At 31.3% G+C, this 21,914-nt stretch overlaps 1 protein-coding gene across 1 annotated transcript in view; it reads left to right on the top strand.

The window, feature by feature from the left end:
* The first annotated feature begins 3,842 nt into the window (after positions 1-3,842).
* The window catches only part of LOC143082265 (uncharacterized), a 42,630-nt gene continuing 24,558 nt past the window's right edge, over positions 3,843-21,914 (top strand). Inside the window, exons 1-22 of the mRNA XM_076257866.1 lie at positions 3,843-4,061; positions 4,758-4,958; positions 5,222-5,496; positions 6,704-6,827; positions 7,259-7,477; positions 10,133-10,289; positions 10,703-10,983; positions 11,301-11,498; positions 11,782-11,911; positions 12,153-12,187; positions 12,654-12,792; positions 13,254-13,480; positions 13,891-14,049; positions 14,825-15,020; positions 15,435-15,689; positions 15,975-16,195; positions 16,428-16,533; positions 16,763-16,879; positions 17,503-17,638; positions 18,122-18,302; positions 18,650-18,926; positions 19,773-19,959. Of these exons, the coding sequence (XP_076113981.1) occupies positions 5,351-5,496; positions 6,704-6,827; positions 7,259-7,477; positions 10,133-10,289; positions 10,703-10,983; positions 11,301-11,498; positions 11,782-11,911; positions 12,153-12,187; positions 12,654-12,792; positions 13,254-13,480; positions 13,891-14,049; positions 14,825-15,020; positions 15,435-15,689; positions 15,975-16,195; positions 16,428-16,533; positions 16,763-16,879; positions 17,503-17,638; positions 18,122-18,302; positions 18,650-18,926; positions 19,773-19,959 (3,491 nt within the window). The 5' untranslated portion in view covers positions 3,843-4,061; positions 4,758-4,958; positions 5,222-5,350. The remainder of the gene's footprint in view (positions 4,062-4,757; positions 4,959-5,221; positions 5,497-6,703; positions 6,828-7,258; positions 7,478-10,132; positions 10,290-10,702; positions 10,984-11,300; positions 11,499-11,781; positions 11,912-12,152; positions 12,188-12,653; positions 12,793-13,253; positions 13,481-13,890; positions 14,050-14,824; positions 15,021-15,434; positions 15,690-15,974; positions 16,196-16,427; positions 16,534-16,762; positions 16,880-17,502; positions 17,639-18,121; positions 18,303-18,649; positions 18,927-19,772; positions 19,960-21,914) is intronic.

Genomic DNA, 21,914 nt, shown 5'->3' with positions numbered 1-21,914 from the left:
TATACTATTGGATTATTTAAAAAGATTCATTGTGATGAAATTGAAAATCTTTATTTTGATCCTCACCGTTATAAATTCATATAAGTATAGGTTCTAAAAAACTTATGACAATAAGTAGAAGATAAACCTAATCAAAATCTTTCGGCATTGTTCATTAAGAGACGAAATAAATTTTATAAACAAAAAGCCTAGATTTAAAATATATAGTTTTGCAATGGTTTAGTATCAGACTGAGTGCAATTTTAATTTGCTTTGTAAAACTGCAACTTAGTCGTAAATACCGAGGGAATGTCCATCAATATTAATGCGGTCGTTCTAGGTATATATTCGACTCGTCGTATTTGAATTAATCAATGAACTAGCAAGGCAGCTGTCTTAGTGGTCATTCCTTTTTGTTATTATTGTTGAGGAGATTCGGCATGACCAGCAATTTGACAACTAATATTTTGAGACCAAATGACATGGATTTAAGCAATTATAAAGCAACCGATGAACTTCAACAATGCGAAAATTATAAACCATTTAAAATCATTTATAATAAGTTTCGACATGACATAATGTGGAACAAGGAAACCAATGGCAAAATTTATAACAAAACAATAGACGAAAACAAAATAGCCCAAACCACAACCAATGGCAAACACTGAATTTTTATAGATTTCAGCTTTAGACAAATACAAAAGGTGAAGTTGAACATGTTTGTGTGGTTATGTGTTCAACCGTTTACAAATTTTAGAAGGTGGTGTAACAGCAAATCATAAAACCAGACAGTAAATATCTGTTGACAACGGCTTGCTTCCTCAAAAAGATACACAGAATACTAATTTAATTTGCTAATTCATCAAATAAATTAATCATGTACTTAGACTAAAATATCAATCATTACTTTCCAAACAATCTTAGTGTATCGACGCCATGACGAAAGAACGACATGAACATTCGGAGGAAAACTTGATCAACTACAATGCACAATTATAAGTACATGGATGTAGGACCTTAAGTTATCATAACTTTATAAGGAGACGAAATCTTCTATAACAGTAGAAAAATAAAAAAAAAAAGGAAAGAAATCGGGGAAAATAAGGATTGTATCTCCCTCATGCAAAGCTCTAGTTCCCTTCACGAAGTTGGCTATACTTTTTTGACCTTTTAGATTATAGCTCTTCATTTTTTATATAAGCTTTGGATTTCAACGATTTTGGTCATAAACATTACTGAAGAGACATGTATTGTCGAAATGCTCATCTGGTGCAGGAAAATTGGTACCGTTAATGTTATTACTACCACTGGGTCGATGCCTTTGCTGGTGGACTGTTAGTCCCCGAGGGTATCACTAGCCCAGTAGACAGTACTTTGGTACTGAAATGAAAAACGGATTTGTTTTGTGTTATTAAAATTGGCTGTTTCAAAATGTTAAAACATATTATAAATTAAAGAATGTATCTCCCTCATGCAAAGCTCTGATTCCTTTCACGAATTTAACTATACTTTTTGGACCTTTTGGATTATAGCTCTTCAACTTTTATGTAAGCTTTTGGATTTCCAATATTTTGGCTATGATCATCACTGAAGAGACATTTTTTGTCGAAATGCGAATCTGGTGCAGGAACCGTTAATGGTATTTCATTGTACTAATGAACTCTAAATCGTTCGAATTTTTTTGTCGCGTTTTTTAATTCCTGCGTTTGCGGAGAAATCTACTTCCTTCTTGCGGTCTCGTTTATCATACGACTTTGAGTGGAATATATATTTTAGCAGTCCAGTAACATATAAGATCTATCTTCGATATCTGTTCAAAGTTGCGGTGTTGTTTAACAAACTATCATCAAAATTAATGTAGAAGTGGGGTACAGACAAAGCTGTTTTACTTATACAACTTACATCAATACTGATAACACGTTGTCAACCTTACACCGGAAGTGATCAAGGGGAAAAGCATAAATTAAATCCCTATCTCCACTCCGAATTGATAACCTTGTATGTATACGCTACCTTCTTTTTTATGAAAATCTATCAACGTCCGTAAGGTCTTGGGTTAAATACTATTTACGCTCAGTTCGAACATAATATTTTAAAAACAGGCTTATAAAATGTAGCTCTGCATGCTCCTTTTTGATATAAAGATGAAAAGGTCAGTGTCATGAATAATCTGTCATACGAAGATACATTCAGATGAAAAGTTAACCCAGAGTAAAGACATTTAGTCTCTGTTGAATTTTTTTTATATATTATACATTTGTATATGATAATGGTTTGCTAAATACTTAATAATTTTTTTTCATTTCCTCTAAACAAAATCCTTTAAATAAAATCCTTTAAATAAAACATTACTTGCAAAGAAGAAAATACCAAATACTAAATTAGAAAAATAAATATTTTTGTGAATTATATTCTTGTAGGAATTGTACGCTTTGAAACACAGTTCACTGTGCTTTCTCCTGCAATCACACAACACGTTAACTTTGTCAGCACCAGCGATGTCAGGGATGAAGCCACATCATTATCAGTGACGTGGAATGATGGGGACAGACTAGATGTGACTGTACGAGCTTATGATATTTTTGATATTTTTATCGATGATGTCGTTACAGTCTTCAAGGACACCAGTCCACCTAAAATTGCGAATTTATGGTTATCCAACGGAGATCGTGTAAATGTCTCTGTCCATAGCTTTGAAGACTTTTCTAAAATGACGTATGTGAAACTTTTAACAAACATTTATTAGAAGTACAGTGCACTAAATGCTATTCACTTTGTTTGAAAACAAAATATATTTATTCTCAATAATTTATAATTAACAATGTAATATAATATAACATATTACACCAGCTTTTGTCTTGGGCTACTTTGTTTCTTCGTTAGATTTAATATCGTTAGTTGGTACATGTTTGATGAAATATTATTTTATCGAGCAGTTAAAGCAGCATACTGTATTTTTTTATTTGATATTACATTTTCCATATGAAGGTAAATCGTACATAAATATTAAAAGTGTTTATTTCATTCTTTTACATTGACATTTTTTTTTGTTTTTCAAACATTCTAGTATTACACACACACAAACAAATCACCACAATATTTTGGTGATTGTATTTTTATTTTTAAGGATAGAATGGAATGCCTTTGACTATCACAGTGGAATAGATAATCTTGAGTGGAGGTTATATGACAATTATACTAAAACTGATATTGTACATGGTCACGCTAATCTACATTCACAGGGAAATTCGGAAGTATGGATATTGTCTTATTTGATATTTGTACAAATATGTACAAGTCCCACTAATAATCTCTTGACACAATTTAATATTATATTCGTGGAGTATTATGCGTATCAAATTATCTAGCCTAAGGGTTCTAGGTTACAAGAAAATATGTGAACAGCTGCAAAAGATGAAATATTCAATTAACTAACCTGGACCTTCGAGGAGCACTATGTAATAATGTGTGTCGTCTGTCGTCGTCATCTATAGTCCGTTAACTTTTAAAAAGACCATTACATTGCATTGTTTCTTGAAAACTATTATAGATAAACAGAAAATTTAAGAAAGTGATCAAAAGTAAAATATCTATGAATACATCAACGTGATTAAAATTGTAAGCTCATAAAATTTGACTAAACAGTGGCAATTATTTAAGGTGCAGTTGAGGGACGTAGTTTGTTTTTAAAATCATCCTGTTTAATTTGAAATTAACCTGAAGTGAGATAATATTCTCGAAGCAGCCTTTCTGCAGCTTGAAACAGAAACTTCAAGAACAGAAAAAGATAAGATGCAACGGGATTAGAACTATATACGCACATCTGTTAAATGGCATAACATTAAATTATTTTTCAGAATATAACAGACTGTCAAAACAAATATGGTGATGCACCAAGAGGACCATCATGTTACTGCACATCATTTCATGGATGTTTTCATAAACATTTCTATATCAAACCTAAGATAAATAAACTATCTGGTCTTATTACTGGGAAAGACAAAGGTGTCCATGATTCAGATTATTACATTGAAGTTACTGTTGTAAACAAGGCCTTGCTTAAAACTACAGTTGTGAAGAAGGTACTAGTGGTGTAAAATAAAGCAAATGACTAGTCAATAAATTTAAGATATGTATGCATGTTTACGTTTTTACATTTTATAAAATAACAAAGAACCCGACAAAATGCTGTTTGAATGATTCTAGAAAAAGAGGGTAATAAAAAGTTGTTCTATGAAGAAACAGCCGTATACGGAGTGCCAGGTTGGAAGAGACACTTCACATTGTTCAATTCGTAAATGGCCTTTTTAAAGGGGTGGAGCTATTTTCAATGCACTTCTTATTATGCAGTTGTAATGCAGTATATTATGCCATTCACGTAGTACAACATATATTGACAGCATAAGCGTATTCTTTAAATGCATTTCTGGATATTTGGTTATTTGTTATTGTATTTCATATATCCGTCTGGACAATACCAAATCCATTCTCCTCTTAATTTATACTTACAATATGCTCTAACATTCGAGTTTTCTTCATTGAGAAATAATAAAAATCGGTTTGATTTTGTTGAAAACAATTATAGGTTTCATCTACAAACTCTGTTGTGATATTATATTTCCTACATTCTTAGATAAAAATATATCCTTTAACAAGCAAACAGTTAATACATAACGATTGCATTTGTCCTAATTTGATGATTAATCTTTCATTTTTATTAGCACTTTAATATGATAATTCAATATTTTGTAGTAAAGAAAATTTTCAATATTTTTCAGATAACAATAGATGTTTCCCCACCACACGAAGGGTATGTTCATGATGGTATTAGAGGAGATCCTGAAATTGATTTCCAACAAGACTTACATATAGATGCTCATTGGGAAGGATTTTTTGACAGGGAGAGTGGTGTAGAATTTTATCTATATATCTTTAGTGATCACTGCTTTAACAACGACGAATTCAAAGCAAATAACGAGGTATTGATATACATGATTTGTTTATATTTGGTATAGACCATGAAAGAATCGACAAATTACGAATGTAATTAAATTATAGTATTTCTATATATTTGCCATGTACGTATCAATGACAATTTAAATTTGAATATAACAGCATGGTAATGGAACACAACGAAATCGAAAAAACAAACTTTTGAATAACAGCATACTTGAGGAAACCAAAAAATACTTATATTGAACTAAACTGTAACTCACAAGGCATACATTGTTTTGTATTTCAGACAAAAGAAACCTACAATACATTTGCATCATTTGAGGCTTCTACAGAGGGAACATATTTCGTTTCGGTGGTTGCTGTGAACAGAGCGAAAGAAAATTCAAATGTTGTCTGCTCTGATGGTGTTACAATAATGACAACTATGCCATATATACAAGATTTTGTCATGTCAGGTGCTAAAACAAGACCAAGATTAATAAGAGATCATGATGGAAATGTTTGGTTCTTGGATAATATTCTACAGAGACATTTTGTACCGAACATAACCTCTAGCTGCATGTAAGAGACATCTTAAAAGTATTAGTTTCAAATGTTTAATGTGTTCCAAAGTTGATTTTTGTTTTGTCTGAGTATTTTTGCTTCTGGTGAATACTATATACAGACGCCATTGACTACTATAGTTAAGCTAATGATAGTAAATTTGAAATTTCTGTATGATTACTGGCTGTCAGTTTGCACCAGTTTTTTTTAAGTATAAGTCAGTGTACTTTGTCATTTTCCATATAATAATTTATGTTGTTCATAAGCGTCTGTTGTATTTTAAAAAGAATTATACATGAGTATATCATTTATATTCATTATGAAAACAATTACAAAAGTTCTAATGATTTCATATTAAATTCGAAAACTTGAGAATAAAGGTTCATACATGAATCTTTATCGAAGGAGACTTAATCTAATGATCTATACAAAGAACATAGTAGACCATTAATGTGGATATACTTAATAAAAAAGGCTAGACAAATTACTATTTTGTTTGATGACGTCAAACATAAACAAGATAATCCTCTGAGAAAAGACGTACGAAAAAAATAAAATCTAAACAAATCAAATAATTAGGTGGATTAAACCTGGTTATAGTTAGCTAGACCTTTCACTCGAATAACAATAAAAAACAAAATGGTACAACATTCATCATTGTGTTATAATCTAAAATTCTATGAAAACAAACAAATGTGTTATAAAAAAGCACAAAAAAGCATATAGACAAAGTACATTACCGAAAAAGAAAGACGAGAACGAAAATTTACTAGTATAGCACAATAACACAATGACTGGATGTGTAAGTTCAGGGTCACGTCATATGTATCAAAGAAAAACAAAAGGGCATACGACAAAGCACATCAGGCAAAAATGAAAGACAAGAACACCAAATGTATATAACAAGAGAACAATAACACAATAACGAAATGTACAAGTATACAAAGCTACTTTAAATGGACATTACCAAAATCAGACTAAACAGTCAGCGTAATATTTATAAAGATGAATAAAAGGATACTATAACACGTTATAAAAATGGTAAAAAACGTCAGTTCCCAGAAGCATATAGCTGGTTTCGGCACATGCTTGGATTTAGTGAGAGTGTTTATAGTTGTCACAAACTGCCAAATTGACTAGATCGTAGCGTAATACACAATGATAATCATAATTAGAAAAATTGCACAATTTAAATTTACTTTGTTGATAAGAAACTTTGTTTCAGAGTGAAGAACCTCGAAAATGTAACCATTTTACCACTAGGAAAACCAGTATCGCAGAATGCAGTTCGGCTTTGTGGCATGAAAAATAACCTTCATATACTTGCTGTCGTATCCAAGAAAATTCAGGTACTGAAGTCGTTATATTTCTAAATGTTTAATTTAAAACAACATTATAGACTAAACAAAGTATAGCTACATGTATACTTCAGATATAATTAGTACAAGTAAGTAGATATGCATGTAAAGCAATTTCATAAACATAGCAGATGAAGTGCATTGTCTTATATGCTATTATCATATTACATCTGAACGTTATATTTTCGAAAATTTGAACAGAAAATAAAAGCTACAAAGAAAGACATTATAAGTCTACTAGTATAAGAAGATGATACCAATCATTGATGAATTTGAGGCGCAAGCTCATGTTTTGAGGCTTTAGTTTCTTTTACCGTAATACATTACGTGGGTTTTGGCATTACCTAATTTGGAATGTGTTTTATTTTCTTGTAGTCATTTATTTGAGGAAATTTATAAATATTGTCTTTTTGTTGCATAAGTTCAAAATGTCTTGGAATCCAGCTATTGATGCCAACTTGATTCACGATTATGAAGTTGGATTGTCATCTACAGAAAACAGCATTGCTCCAGATATAGTTTCATTTCGAACAACAAAACATCATACTCACTTCCGGCTTAATCACCCAGATGTCCCGGATGGAAAGGAGTTTTATATCATTATTAAATCTATCAGTAAAGCAGGAGTTGAAGGACTACAGGTAAGTCGTTTGTTGCAATGTGGCAGATTTGAAAACAAAATATCGTTTGACAAATTCACTTTGCTTTGTGCCTTGTCAGTCGCTGTCAGATTTTTTTTTACTATTTTGTCAGAATAGTCTCCCCTTATTTATCAACGTTGTCAGTCTGATTGTCATAAAATACTTAGAATGTAACCCAAAATAAAAGGTAATTCTATTATAAAAACGTGTACATTGACTTTAAAAAAAAAAATCATTTAATATACCAACATATTTAGAAATGAAGTGCTATTAAATAATTGTGTTCCTTTCTCTAATTCGCAGACATCGTATGTCGTCACCTTAACTCTGAATCATTTCATTAACATTTTGACAATCGCTTAGTAGTAGCTCAATTTTTATGCCCCACCAACGATAGTAGAGGGGCATTATGTTTTCTGGTCTGTGCCTCCGTTCGTTCGTCCGTCTGTGCGTCCGTTCGCTTCAGGTTAAAGTTTTTGGTCAAGTTAGTATTTGAAGAAGTTGAAGTCCAATCAACTTGAAATTAGTACACATGTTTCCCATGATATGATCTTTCTAATTTTACTGCCAAATTATAGTTTTGACTCCAATTTCATGGTCCACTGAACATAGAAATGATAGTGTGAAGTTCAGGTTAAAGTTTTTGGTCAAGGTAGTTTTTGATGAAGTTAAAGTTACATAAACTTGAAACTTAGTACACATGTTCCCTATGATATGATCTTTCTAATTTAAATTACAAATAAAAGTTTTGACCCCAATTTCACGGTCCAATGAACATAGACAATGATAGTGCGAGTAGGGCATTCGTGTACTATGGACACATTCTTGTTTTTTATAAAAATAAAATGAAAACTACGACCACGATTGTTGGCCCATGTGGAGCAGTATATGTTTACCCTTCCGGAGCACATGAAGTCACCCCCAGTTTTTTTTAGGGTTCCTGTTGCCTAGTATAAAGTTTTCTATGCTTTGTCTTCTGTAATATTGTTTGTCTGTTTTTATTTTTATTTTTAAACATGGCGTTGTCAGTTAATTTTCAATCTATGAGGTTGACTCTCCCTCTGCTATCTTTCTGTCCTCTTGTAAATAAATGGTATTTAGCTGCTTAAACTGTAATTTAAGACTAAAAGATTCCAAATTATTAACCAAAGAAGATGTGGAATGACTCAAAATTAAACAAATGTCCACAAGAGACATATAATTATTTTAATACTCAAAGTAACAAAATTATTTGCCAAAGACACCAACAAAAGTTTTTGTAGTTTATAGTACATACACGACATAATAAACAAAACACATTGTTCAAATCTAACAAAACGTGTTTGTCATTGCTAGTACATACAGTATACTAAAACTGTATGTCCTGTGACTTTCTATCCATTTACCGACCGTGCAAGGGCTGTATAGCCAAGATCATTAAAAACTTCCATTTGTTGTATTTCAGTCCGTTAACCTATTATAATATAATGCCGTACTAGAATACACTTAATACGTAATTCACTCGTATGGAATTGTTATGCATAGTTCGTTTATATTGACAAGATTGGGGAGGCACCAAAAACAGACATACTTTGTTGATTTAAAAATAATGTGGCTCTACTGCAAACAATATTTAACCGTGCATCACGGAACGACATACAACAAATGCCTTCAAATATATAATGGCGGCAAAAAAATTTTTTGTCAATGATAGTGCATGCATGACGTAAAAGTTAAAAAAAAAAACACACAAATATATTTGACGAAGACGCCAACAAAAAGTTTTTGGTATCAATATTACATTCAGTTTAAAAAAAAAAAGTTTTTTCATGGTTTACTCCAGTTTCAAATTGAGTTTAGAATTTAATTACGGACAGAAAGTCATAGGACATAAAATTGTAGTTTACTGTATGTACTAGCAATGACTAAAACGTTTTGTTAGATTTATTTGAAATAATGTGTTTTGTTTATTATGTCGTGTTTTTACTATCTTATACTAAAACTACAAAAACGTTTTTTGGTGTCTTTGGCAAATAATTTTGTTACTTTGAGTATTAAATTAATTCTATGTCTCTTGTGGACATTTGTTTCATTGTTAGTCATACCACGTCTTCTTTTTAATATATATACAGAAAAAAATGACAAAGACGCAAACAATGTTTGTTACTGTAAGTACATGCGACGTTTAAAAATTAAAACAAACATAATAATGAATCTGACAAAAAACTAACTTTAACCTTTATTGTAGTTGATAGTACATACATTACATTGTAACACAATGTCGAACTACTAATATACACTTTTATACTATTACAATTTGTTTATTATTTTAAATGATATATCGAAGCAGCTGCAGGTAATACCCTGAATCGGATACAGTTATTTTTTTTTCTTATTATGTACCACTAGTATTATCCACATTTGTTAAAATGTTGATTGTTGAGTATATGTTTACGTTCATATTTTTGGGGTACGCTGTATGGTTGTACAAATGGAACCCCTATACTATTATTATATTTTAATCTATAATAATGATATTGACTTCTATATGAATATATAGTAAGGAAGGCACTAACCACAGCAGGTTTTTCTAACCAAACGAGATTATAACGTATACATTTAACTATGTCAAATCAAAGTCAGAACCGAGTAAATGGTTTGTATATTATATTTCAGAGTATTGGGCCATTTATTGTCGATACAACAAAGCCACGGTTTTCTGGCTCTAACATAGATGTTAACTTAATAAACGATTTTTTAATTGCAAACTGGACAGCAGACGCTTTCGAGGACCCAGACGACCCGTATCCAATGTATTTCAAGTATGCCGTTGGTAAGTTTAATAAGAAATTATGCCATTTAATCAAAGTTAGGTTAAAGTTAAATGTAAATTGAAACGTTTGGTATTTCAAATTATGATAATTTTAGCATCATATAATTAAATAAAGAAAGAAAAAAAAAGAAGGACATTCCTAGATGACAATAACACGTATAAGGTAACACTCATAAGGCGATGAAATGCATATAGGACCATGATCATATTAGACAAGGCTAACAGCCAAACATCAGTAATAAAGCACCACATAGAAAAGTCAACATTTATTTAATTACATGCAAATTGCTCCTTTGCGTCATTCAAGTTTCCTGCATACCGAAATATAGAATATGGGTATTATTTGTATTGATATGTCAGCAATTTTACCTAAAAAGTACATTAATGATATAATAGCTACTTATATTTCAAAGGACATAGACCAAACATGTACGACATCCAATCTTTTCAAAATTTACAAATTGGTGGACCATGTAAACGAACCGTACCAGCCACGTGCACAGCCTTATCTGTTTCACATCTGAAATGGTCACTTCATGGTCATCATGACTACTACTTTACCATCAAAGCTACAAATCTGGCAGGTCTATCCGTTATTCAGACATCCCTCAGGTATACCCATGATATTCAGTTACCTGCAGAAGGAATAGTTATGGATGTTATACCCACATCAAATCTTCAAAACGAGGCCAAGGTATGATATAAGTCGAGAGAATTTATAGATATTTGTAATGATTTATTTTTGTGGTACTGTAGATTAGTCTTAAAGACACCTGCGAATATTCCAAACATAAATTTAATATAAGAATTCTGTTCAAATGGACCTTTTTGAATAAATGAGCAATAATGATATCAGTTTATGCTAAAATTACAGTTTGATTAATAAAAGAACGTACATTTCATGGTTTTTGTCTTCAAATGTGTATTAAACACCGAATTTAATACATTGTTTCTAAATAATTTGAAAGTGTGCAGTCTCATTATTTTGTGTATACATCTATTCAATTTAAGGATATCGAAGACAGAGATTTCACACCTGAGACAACATCATTGGCAGTGAGATGGACTGGTTTTATACACCCTCACCAACATGTTAATTACAGTGCTTGTATTGGAACAGTTCCCAGTACCTGTGATACCTCGGCAATGAAAACATTGGAGACTTACAAAAGTTACACCTTTACAGGTCTTAATCTTCAGCCATTTCAGGTACCAAATAGTCTGCTTATTTCTTGCAAGTATATGTTTTATCAACTTTGCTGTTCAAATTTTATCGATAAGAAGAGAAATAGTAACTATTTATCAACGGTTTGTTTTATGTATTTTAACTCTAAAAAGTATGAAAATATGTCTTTGATAAAAGGTAAATAAGTCTATGAAAGGATTTTTCTTTCAATAAAGGATATGATATGAAATTTCATGGCTATGGATACCTACAACTATGTTTCATGCTTTATTATTTTCATATTTATGCATTGTTAACGTCTTGTAGAAATACTATGTGACCCTAGAAGCAGGTACAACAGGCGGTAGTGTAAAAGTCAGTTCAGATGGTATCAGAGTCCTGGATATCCACACAAATTTAACAGGCATTGTTATAAGAGATGGCAACAATTGTTCAGGTAATCTTTATTTTAATGAGTACAATATTAGTAAGGGAAGTAAAAAATGTTAAAAACAATGTAAAAAAGACAATAATTGAATGATTGAATCAACTGTTCAATTTCCTTACATATTTTTCCAAAATGAAAAAGGTTAAACTAATTTAATGTCTGAGTAACATGGTATAAATGTTCATAATATGAAAATATATTAAAAACCTATATGTCATATTCTTTAATCTATTCTTCACATTTATTATAGTGGCACCAGACTTGAAGCTGAGTCATCATAGCAAGGTATGTTCTCAAACTGATCCAGTGAGAAATGAATTATTCATAAAACAGTTACAATTTAATACTTACCAATCAGATTTTCAGGTGCCGATCTAAATCAGAAACATCGCCAACATTTGTTCATGGTATTTGTACAGTTTGAAAATAATCTTGGATTGATATTTTGTTCAGAAAACTTTCATCTGTTGAAAATCACATTTTGACCCTATAACCTGTTTTTGATAATAATATTGCTTCAATGAGTAAATGAGGTATATATAACCTACAATTCATATTTATGTATGCCCTTAAACCAAAAAATTGCGAGCTAGATCGAGAGATGGCTATCGACCTCAAAGTTTGCACAGAGGAGAAATTTACAAATGGTGCGTTTATAGAATAATCTTTTCATTGTTATAAGATAATAAGATGTTAATGAGATTTACTACAGATTATACATGTTTTAGTGTTCTATTTGTTGTTTTTCAAGGATACGCGGCCTACTTGTGTAGAGGATGTAGAATTTCAATCTTCAACAACGAGTTTACACGTATATTGGTCGATACCATCCATGCATACTGATTACATAAGAGATGCGTTTGTTCAACTTGAAGAACGAGTATTTGGAGGTTCGTTATTTACCTTATGCATTGTGTACAAATACCTATTTTTTATCTGTTATATTTCTGTGAATACCATTTTTGATTTTGATTCTTATTGATTAAAAATTAGAAAATAATTCAAATTAATCGAAACTATGTGTTTATTCAAGGAAACAAATCCATATCGCTCAAAAAGATTAAAGGAAATTGTTATAGGTGTATTTACAATAAATTGCAGAACCAATTTTCAAAGCACATGGAACACATAATATCTATTTTAGTGAGTAATAAAAAAAACTTTTTTTCAGAAGAACTACTAAGAGCTATATTATGTTTTGTTTAAACCACATTACAATTATTTGTCAATTTTATATTGAATAGCAACAAACTTTGTTTTTCTCTAGTCCAGACAGACGTAAATACAGTTTTTGACGGAAATATTTTGCAACTTGTGTTCCATTTCTAAAGAGTTGTCTTTCCTTTAACAGATATCTGGAAGGAAAATAGGGAGTTTCAGTATGTAGGGAAACACCAATATATCACGTTAAGTCATTTAGATTTGGAACCAGGAAAGACATATAGAGCTGTTGTTAAGTTTTGTGCAGAGGACTTATGTTTCCCGCCAGTATATGGCAATGGTCTTACTGTCATAGTCAATCCTTCATCTAGTGGCAACATCACTGTTCAACAAGTTGATGAACCAAACCGTCACCAGGTAGTTTATAGCAAGTTTCAAAAGCATGAGAATTTTTGGTGGATGTTAAGTATTTTTTTATGCAAAACATTAGATTAAAAGAGTTCAGTGGTTTTATATTCATGAAGAACACATGTACCTTTAAGATTGAAAGTCATACAAACTTGTAACTTGTAACATCAAAAGCAATATTGTGTATATTGTGTTCTACACTACTATGTATACTATAAATCAACTATATAGCACACTTATTTCTTCAGAAAGTAATCATTATATTTAAAAAAAAATAATGCTTTACTGAACTGTTTTTTTTTATTTTTACACTTGACGAACGGGTTGATTAGATGATGTTAGTTCAAAAAAGTATTCAGAGATATCTTAATGTTTTGCACCATGGCGAATATATTTTCTAAATATCTATTTTCATTTAGCTTTCGGTAATATTTGAGAGAATGTATGACCCTGATATAAAAGATCACACCGAGGCCCAAAGTGTTGTTGATTATTATGAATGGGCATTAGGAGACAACGTTGGCATTCACACTGTATGGAATGAAATTGACAATGCTACTGTCGTAGACATAGAGCATGTAAGATATTTGTTTTGTATTCTGTCGTAAATGAATGTGTTAGTTTTATACTAACGATAGAATTAAGATTTATTTATATATGTGCATTAAAGTACTTCTGAAAGAGTAGACAATTAAACATAACAATACTGAAAACAGCCAAATTGGAAAAAATCTATCGAAACGCGATTAATGACACACAATAGTTTTGTTCAAATGAAAACATATATATTTTTTGTTAAAACAATGAGATGGCGCTTACAATTTTTATTATTTGACTGTAACAGAGAGGCAAATGTATCAAATTAGGAACAGACTGATACCAAAATGTTCAGAGTAACAACACTGATGGTACCAACTACAATGCAACAGATTAGCACTTCGACAATCAATTTAGACAGCATGTATTGAGGATTAGAAAAATTAAATTTCCAAAAAGCATAACATTTGTAGGTCGATTCATTGAAATAAAGTATCCGCGAACTGAAATAGAGTGCTATTTAATTATTTTCATGTTTTATTTTTACAAACAAGAAAAAAATTCATGAAACTGAGCTTTATATAACGTTCACGTTTTCAGCAGTAAACTTAAGTAATATATAATGTTATACGCATACTGAATACCACGCTTAGAATTCTTACTAAACCAAGTTGATTGCAAAATACCATTTTTCATTTGTTTAGCCCTTGCATACATATATAAAACTCATCGAACACAAATAAAAGTGAGAAAAAAGGAATACATTAAAAATGTTGATTAATGAATATTTCTTTCACTTTGTAATTTCATTTTCAGATACAATTCATTGTACCATTGAACAATAGTTTGGATTTCTCAAAATGCCGCAAGATATTCATCAGGGGTTACAATAAGGCTGGCATTTGGTCTACAATTTCCACGGAGATTAAAACATGCAAAATCGACGAGGGTGATTCTCTCATTGTATCAAATGTTGTAATTGATGCAATCGGACAGCAAGAGATTTCAATGGGTATGTAATGTTAACTTTTAACTAAGAAATGTTTTTTGCTAGAATGGACCCATTTAGTGCTTAGTTTAGACAACAATCACTTAATAAGAAACATTGAAATATTCAGAAATAAGAACTGGTTTAACTGTTTAATTTCGTGTACATCTTTGGCTTTAAAATATTCTGCTTTGAGCGTTCCTAATGAAGGTGAATCAAGAAAAAAACCTTTTGACACATGATATATCGATAGAAATAAGGTTTTGTTTTCATATTTTCTGAAGGAATGCAATCATAAGAATTTTTGTATTTTAAGGATACACTTAAAATACTAGTAATCTATTAGTACTAATACATCGTTGATTATATTTGAATTTTGATAAATAAGGTAAATCCGATAGGCATACGCTCACTACGATATAACTTGCATTTACCTAGATGGAGCAAAACGTGATGGATACGGGCGTGACGTTTATCTACAAGAGAATGGCAGATGGGACGAGTCTGATGTTGACTATACACCGTATAAAAATATTATATCAGGAGTGTGGCCATTATTACGTCACAAGAACTACACATGGGCTGTCATCGACTCTGAAAATTTAGATATCACAAGTTACTATAAAGATGATGACAAGCTACAACTGAAGGATCCCTGTTCACATCCTGATTCTATTAAATGTGGATTTACAGGTAAACTTTTACATTCATTGTGTGTCTCGTAGAAAGTTGTCTCGTTGTCAATCAAATCACATTCTCTTCCTTTTATATCGTATATATTGCTATTGTCATTACATAAAATGTAAGAGTTTTTTTTTGGGATGCAATTTTATGGTTATTCAATTGAGTTTTATTTGAAATTTATCAGGAAATATAAAGAATGGCTAAACGATGTCCCCTCTCTCGTCGTTTAAAAACTAAGTTTTGAGTCAGAATATTGTCAACTTTTTTACATTTCGAATTATATATTTATTTTAGACAAAGAATACGTTAACGTTATATTCAATTTAAATGAGGAATTAGAACATGGAAAACGATACCTAGTATGTATTCATGCACCAAGGACAGAGATACAATACGAGAAATGGACAGAGGTTTTAGAAGAAACAAACACCTGTAGTGATGGTGTTACGGTTGATTTAACACCACCTACACCAGGGCACGTGTGGATTGGTATTGATCCCGATAGGAAATGTCAAGTAAGAATTCATGGACATTTTACCATTGCTTTTTAACTAAATAAGACGAATGAGAGGCAATAATACGACCCAAGGTAAAGACAAATAAAGTCAGCAAATCATACTAGAGTAAACTAAATATTGGGTATTATTATCACGGTAAATGAGTTGTCAATTAATGGGCCTGTCATAAGAGTATCCATTATAACATGTAAATATATCGGCAAACTAAATTTTTATTTTCTATTTTAAGTCATCGTCGTCAGATATTTTCGTCAGCTGGGATTCCTTTACCGATGTAGAAGAATATAAGAAAACTGTGCATAGTTCGGGAATTAAGGAATATCAAATTGGAATAGGTAAGAACAAATAATTTCATAAATTCTTATATACAAATCATGTTTGTTATTGAATTGGTATAAATTAAACTCTTTATATTAATAGAAAGACATTAGGAAATAAACGGTTAATTTCCCAACTGGTTTCAACAATTTAGTTGGTCTACTCTTTCATTTCATGCATAGGCTGGAATAATTAGTTTTATTTTTCTTATAACAAATACAATTGGCTGTATATTTTTAATTTCAGGATCAACGAAAGGAGGAACAGATGTATTCCCATATACAATCGTCGGGCTTGTTAACCATTACACAATACATGATGTACGGCTACAGAACGGGCATGAATATTATGCCACTGTTAAAGGTGTCAATGAATTTCAAACTGTATTCAACAAAAGATATAATTATAATAAAATGTAGTAAATCGCAAACATTCGCCGCTCTTTTGGTAACCTGTATATTTCAATCTGCCCAAATTCATGTTTGTTTTAAAAACTAATGAAATAGTAATCATGGTAATGGGCTTATCGTTTTAAAAACTTCTTACCTTTAAACTTTGCAACCCAGGGCTATTACAATTACTCTGTTTTCATCAACTCATTTGATAAATGTTTCACTAACATGCTTTAAAGAAATCTACCGGTCAATACGTAGTATCCAAAACCATCAATAAACAAGCGTCTACACAACATGTCTATCTTTTAATTTGCTCAACGTCTTTAATAAATGTAAAGAGACTACAAGATATATGTAATTAACACCAAGCCTTCACGGCAAAAATATAGATAAAACAACGAACAACTATGACATATATAAAGATCAAAACTGACATGCAAAAATCATTGTCAGATATCACAAGATTTAGCGCTTTTTTTGCCACTGAACTGTCTATACGGGATATTCCTCCTTTTTTATATTTTAACACATAAATGTTCGATAAATAAAATCCTACGATTTTAATGTAAATTCATTTTTTTTGTATTTCAGCACTCGACTTTGCAACTCGAAGCGCGATAGCAGATTCACATCCAGTAAAAATTGACGCCACACCGCCAGAAAAGTCTGACAAACCAATTACTATTGAGGGGCGGCATATGTCTGATATGAGTGAAATCAATGCCTGGTATATAAATTGCAAAAACTCATATCACGGTGGATGTTACTTTTAAATCTTTCATGCACTAAACTCGTTCAATTGTGACTACATATAATATTACAAAATATACTATTTCGTCAATATCTATAAAGTCATGATTTCAATCACTTTTCTGTGAAATCAAATAATGAAATGATTTATGGAGCAATACCAAAACGATTAAACTTTATAAATGATATTTTCGTACCAGAAGGGGATTTATTTTTATCAGAATTTTTTTATGTCCATTGACATTCAAAACGTCAATACAAAAACTACTAACCAAACATACAATTTCAATATATTAATTTTATATAAGAAGAGAGATGTATATAAATATTTTTTTCTAAATATTTGTAGAAAATTTAATATGAAAAAGAAGGTGTGTGATTCATAGCAATCTATATCTTTTGCTTTGCATTGCATTATGAAACTGTTATGGTCTAATCTTGAATACATTTTACATTGCAGTTGGAGAGATGTCTTTTTAGATAAAGATAGTGGAATTGACCATTACCTATGGTCAGTAGGATCTCATCCTGGACATGACGATATTATACCATTTACAAAGACAACACTAGATTGTGGGGTATCAGCTGAAGATACAAACATTAATATACATGAAGGTCATGCTTACTTTATTACCGTTAAGGTAAACTATATTATATCTGTTGTACAATAAAGGGATAATTTATAATGATTAGTGCTACCTTGATATATAGACAGAATATTTTTTGTGCTTAAACGTATCATGCAACGGGTTCAAAATATCTTGGAAATCATAAATTGGGTTTTATTCAACATATAAAAACAAAAACGAAAAATATCCACGAAAAATATGATAACGAAAACGTAATCGCGATGGCCTGTTACTTATGTTAGTATATGATATTTACTTATGAGATACTGAACTACATGCTTTTAAACTGGCTCGGTATGTTGGTGTCTATGATTAATGTTCAAACGTGATACTGAATTTTTAATTTGTATTAATGTTAGGCTGTTAACAGAGCAAACCTTATCAGCACAGCGTCGTCTTGGGCTTACATATATGACATGTCACCACCAGTGGCTGGTCATGTATACGATGGTAGTGTTGAAGCAGCTCTGTCATATATGAAGGACAGAGATTACCAGACAGATGTGAAGACACTGTCTGCCTACTGGGAAGGTTTTCACGATCCACATTCTACCATCAAGTCATATTATGTCAGCATCGGAACCTGTCCAGAATGTGAAGACTTATTAGTCAACCAGGATATCGGAATAACATATAGTAAGTTTAAATTTTTACGACAAACACTATAAAAGTAAATATTTATCAATGTGTCCTATAATTGATATAAGAAAACAAATGTTTCATTATAGTTATAAAGTTCATTGCAGATGTATTCTTTTTATCTATATAAGTAAATATAATACTATAGAATGCTCATATGTGTAGCATGCTGATATGTATAGCATGCTGACATGTATAGCATGCTGACATGCTTAAATGGATTTTACAAAATGAAACTGGTTTCACTCAAAGGAATTATCGATATACTGGGAAATTAGTTCATATTTAGGATAAGAGTATCGTTTTTGCATGTGTAGCAGGACAGAGTTAATAAGAACAGTTAACTCTAATGAAGATCCAATGAAATTTATTTGGTTTCGAATACATGGTTGTTATAAAAGACATGTGTCTTGTGCACACACATGTTAATCGATATACGAATGTACCCTGCACTTGCATGAACAAATCCATGCTTGGTATTTCTAAATATATAAATAATATGTGTGGTTACAAATGTACGATAACAAAAAAACCACTGATCGTTGACGTAAAAAATATCGTAAGACTTGACCCCGAAAATATCTGCTCTACACTTGTACCATACCTCGAAAATGCTTTTGTTTGCACATGCCATCAGTAAGAATTCCATCTTAGTCACATCAATGTGTGAGCAAAACAAACAGACATCATGTTGTGACGTTACACTATTGCTTCAGTTAAAGACGAATGTTGGTACTAAACCCTCTGCGTGGCTTTGCATCTGTCATAAGTCAGGAATCTGATGTTAAGTAGTTGGGCTTCTATAGATACTAAGTTAAACGCGATTCTTTTCTTATTTGGTAGATTACACCTTATGTCATATGCATTTGGGATCGGGCATTCGATACTATACTACTATCACAGCATGTAATACAGCTGACATGTGTACATCTGTGACGTCAGATGGTGTTGTTATTGACAACAGCCCACCAACACAAGGAATAGTGCTAGATGGTGTAGATGTGTATGACTTAGAATATCAGTCATTGAGGTAAAAACAGCGGGAATCAAATATATAAACCTCGAAAAACACTTTGTAGTCAAACGTGTTGAGAGAAACCGTTTATATGTTTTCGTTTGCATGCATATTCAGGTTAAGGAGAAGGCGCACATTTGATGTGCCAAAAAGTATTGTCATAAGAAATTTTGTTAATGTTGTAATTGTTCACATCACATCTACACGAATTGTTACACAAATCAACTAGGTTTAGTGAGCCCTGGGTTTTAATGACGTTCATTTAATCAAGTTGAACTTTTCTACATAGCATTAAATTGATAAATTTGTTTGTCTATTTGAATGTTTTTCCAAGCGATGGTAATCTATAAACTTATTTTAGACTCTTGAGTTCTTTTATGTTGTTATATTTTACAGTGATATGCAGTGAAATTTAGCGTTTGATAGTTAATTGATAACATTCTGGCGTATCATAAACAAACAACTTGTAACGTCTCATTTCATTGGCCGAAAGATTCAAATACAACAGCAATGTAGTCAGTGTGCACGTGGGTTGACACAGGTGACCGACAATGGAATTTACTATGCTACTACGAACGTAAAAACAATGATTTGTATAGTTTACAAACCTTTGGTCAAAAGAATTAAATAAATGCTTTGTTAACCTCAAATAGTGAGGTCGAAATATTATACTGATATTTTGTATTCAGTAATATTCTAAGTTCTTTATGCATGCAGCAACTCAATTATCTTGTAACCGGCATGATGAGAAATATAAGGATAAAATAAAATACATGTTCCGCTTTTATACGGATGAATATATGAACCACTTTTAATTTCTTTCATACTGACGATAGGTTATAATCCTAACAATGTCGTAGTCACTTATAATAAGTATCTCATAAAACTGATCCATTACAATAATTAATGAGGGGTTGCACTGACATTCCTCTTTTATTATTTTCATGGTATAAAACATACACACCACACAGTAGCTATAAGCGTACCATAAAAACGGAGGGATTTGTCCCCCAAAGGTAGAAACAAAATAACTTTAATCGTATCATTTGTTCACCTGAATGAATTCAGTGAAGGCATGTTTTTGTAATAAATTGAAATGTTACATCGGCGAAGATCATTTCTTTTGCATGTGTGGAACTAAATAATGAATTAATACTTGTGAGAGATGTCGTAGTTTATAAGGAACAATTATCGTTTGAATTGTTTTACATTGTCATTTCGGGGCCTTTTATAGCTGACTATGCAGTGGGCTTTGCTCATAATTGAAAGCGGTACGGTGACCTATAGTTGTTAATTTCTGTGTCAATTTGGTCTCTTGTGTAGAGTTGTATCATTGGCAATCATACCACATCTTCTTTTTTTTTTTAAATATAAATGTACTGTTGTCGATTTTAAATGGATGAACATTTATCTTTTAATTTTATACTGTAAGAATAGAGCTTCATAACATTGTTGAACTATCCGCTAAAGTATATGTAGTATGTATTCGTATTTAAAATGAAATACAAAACGAAACGTGTATGATAACCTGATAAACAAAATATCAAGAAATTAAGGATGACTAAATGCATGTACAAGAAGAAACTCACCTTTTTATCAATACATTTAAATGATTTAATGAATAAACACTGTTTTTAAAAACTGTTTGTTTCTATTTACATAGATATAGGAAGATGTGGTTTGAGTGCCAATGAGACAACTCTCCATCCAAATAACAATTTATAAAAGTAAACCGTTATAGGTCAATGTACGGCCTTCAACACAGAGCCTCTGCTCAAACTGAACAAATAAAGGGCCCCAAAATTACTAGTGTAAAACCATTCAAACGGGAAAACCAACGGTCTAATATTTACAATATATAAATTATGTTTGTTTTTCAACCGAGATTAGCAAAACCTCATGAAATATATAGTTGGTGTTTATAAACTACATTTAATCATCCCCTGTGCCATGATTGGCCATCTCCGTTT

The sequence above is a fragment of the Mytilus galloprovincialis genome, chromosome 7, assembly GCF_965363235.1.
Source record: "Mytilus galloprovincialis chromosome 7, xbMytGall1.hap1.1, whole genome shotgun sequence".
NCBI classification, from domain to species: domain Eukaryota; kingdom Metazoa; phylum Mollusca; class Bivalvia; order Mytilida; family Mytilidae; genus Mytilus; species Mytilus galloprovincialis.
Note: the sequence above shows the minus strand (reverse complement) of the source record. Positions and strands in the feature narration are given on the sequence as shown.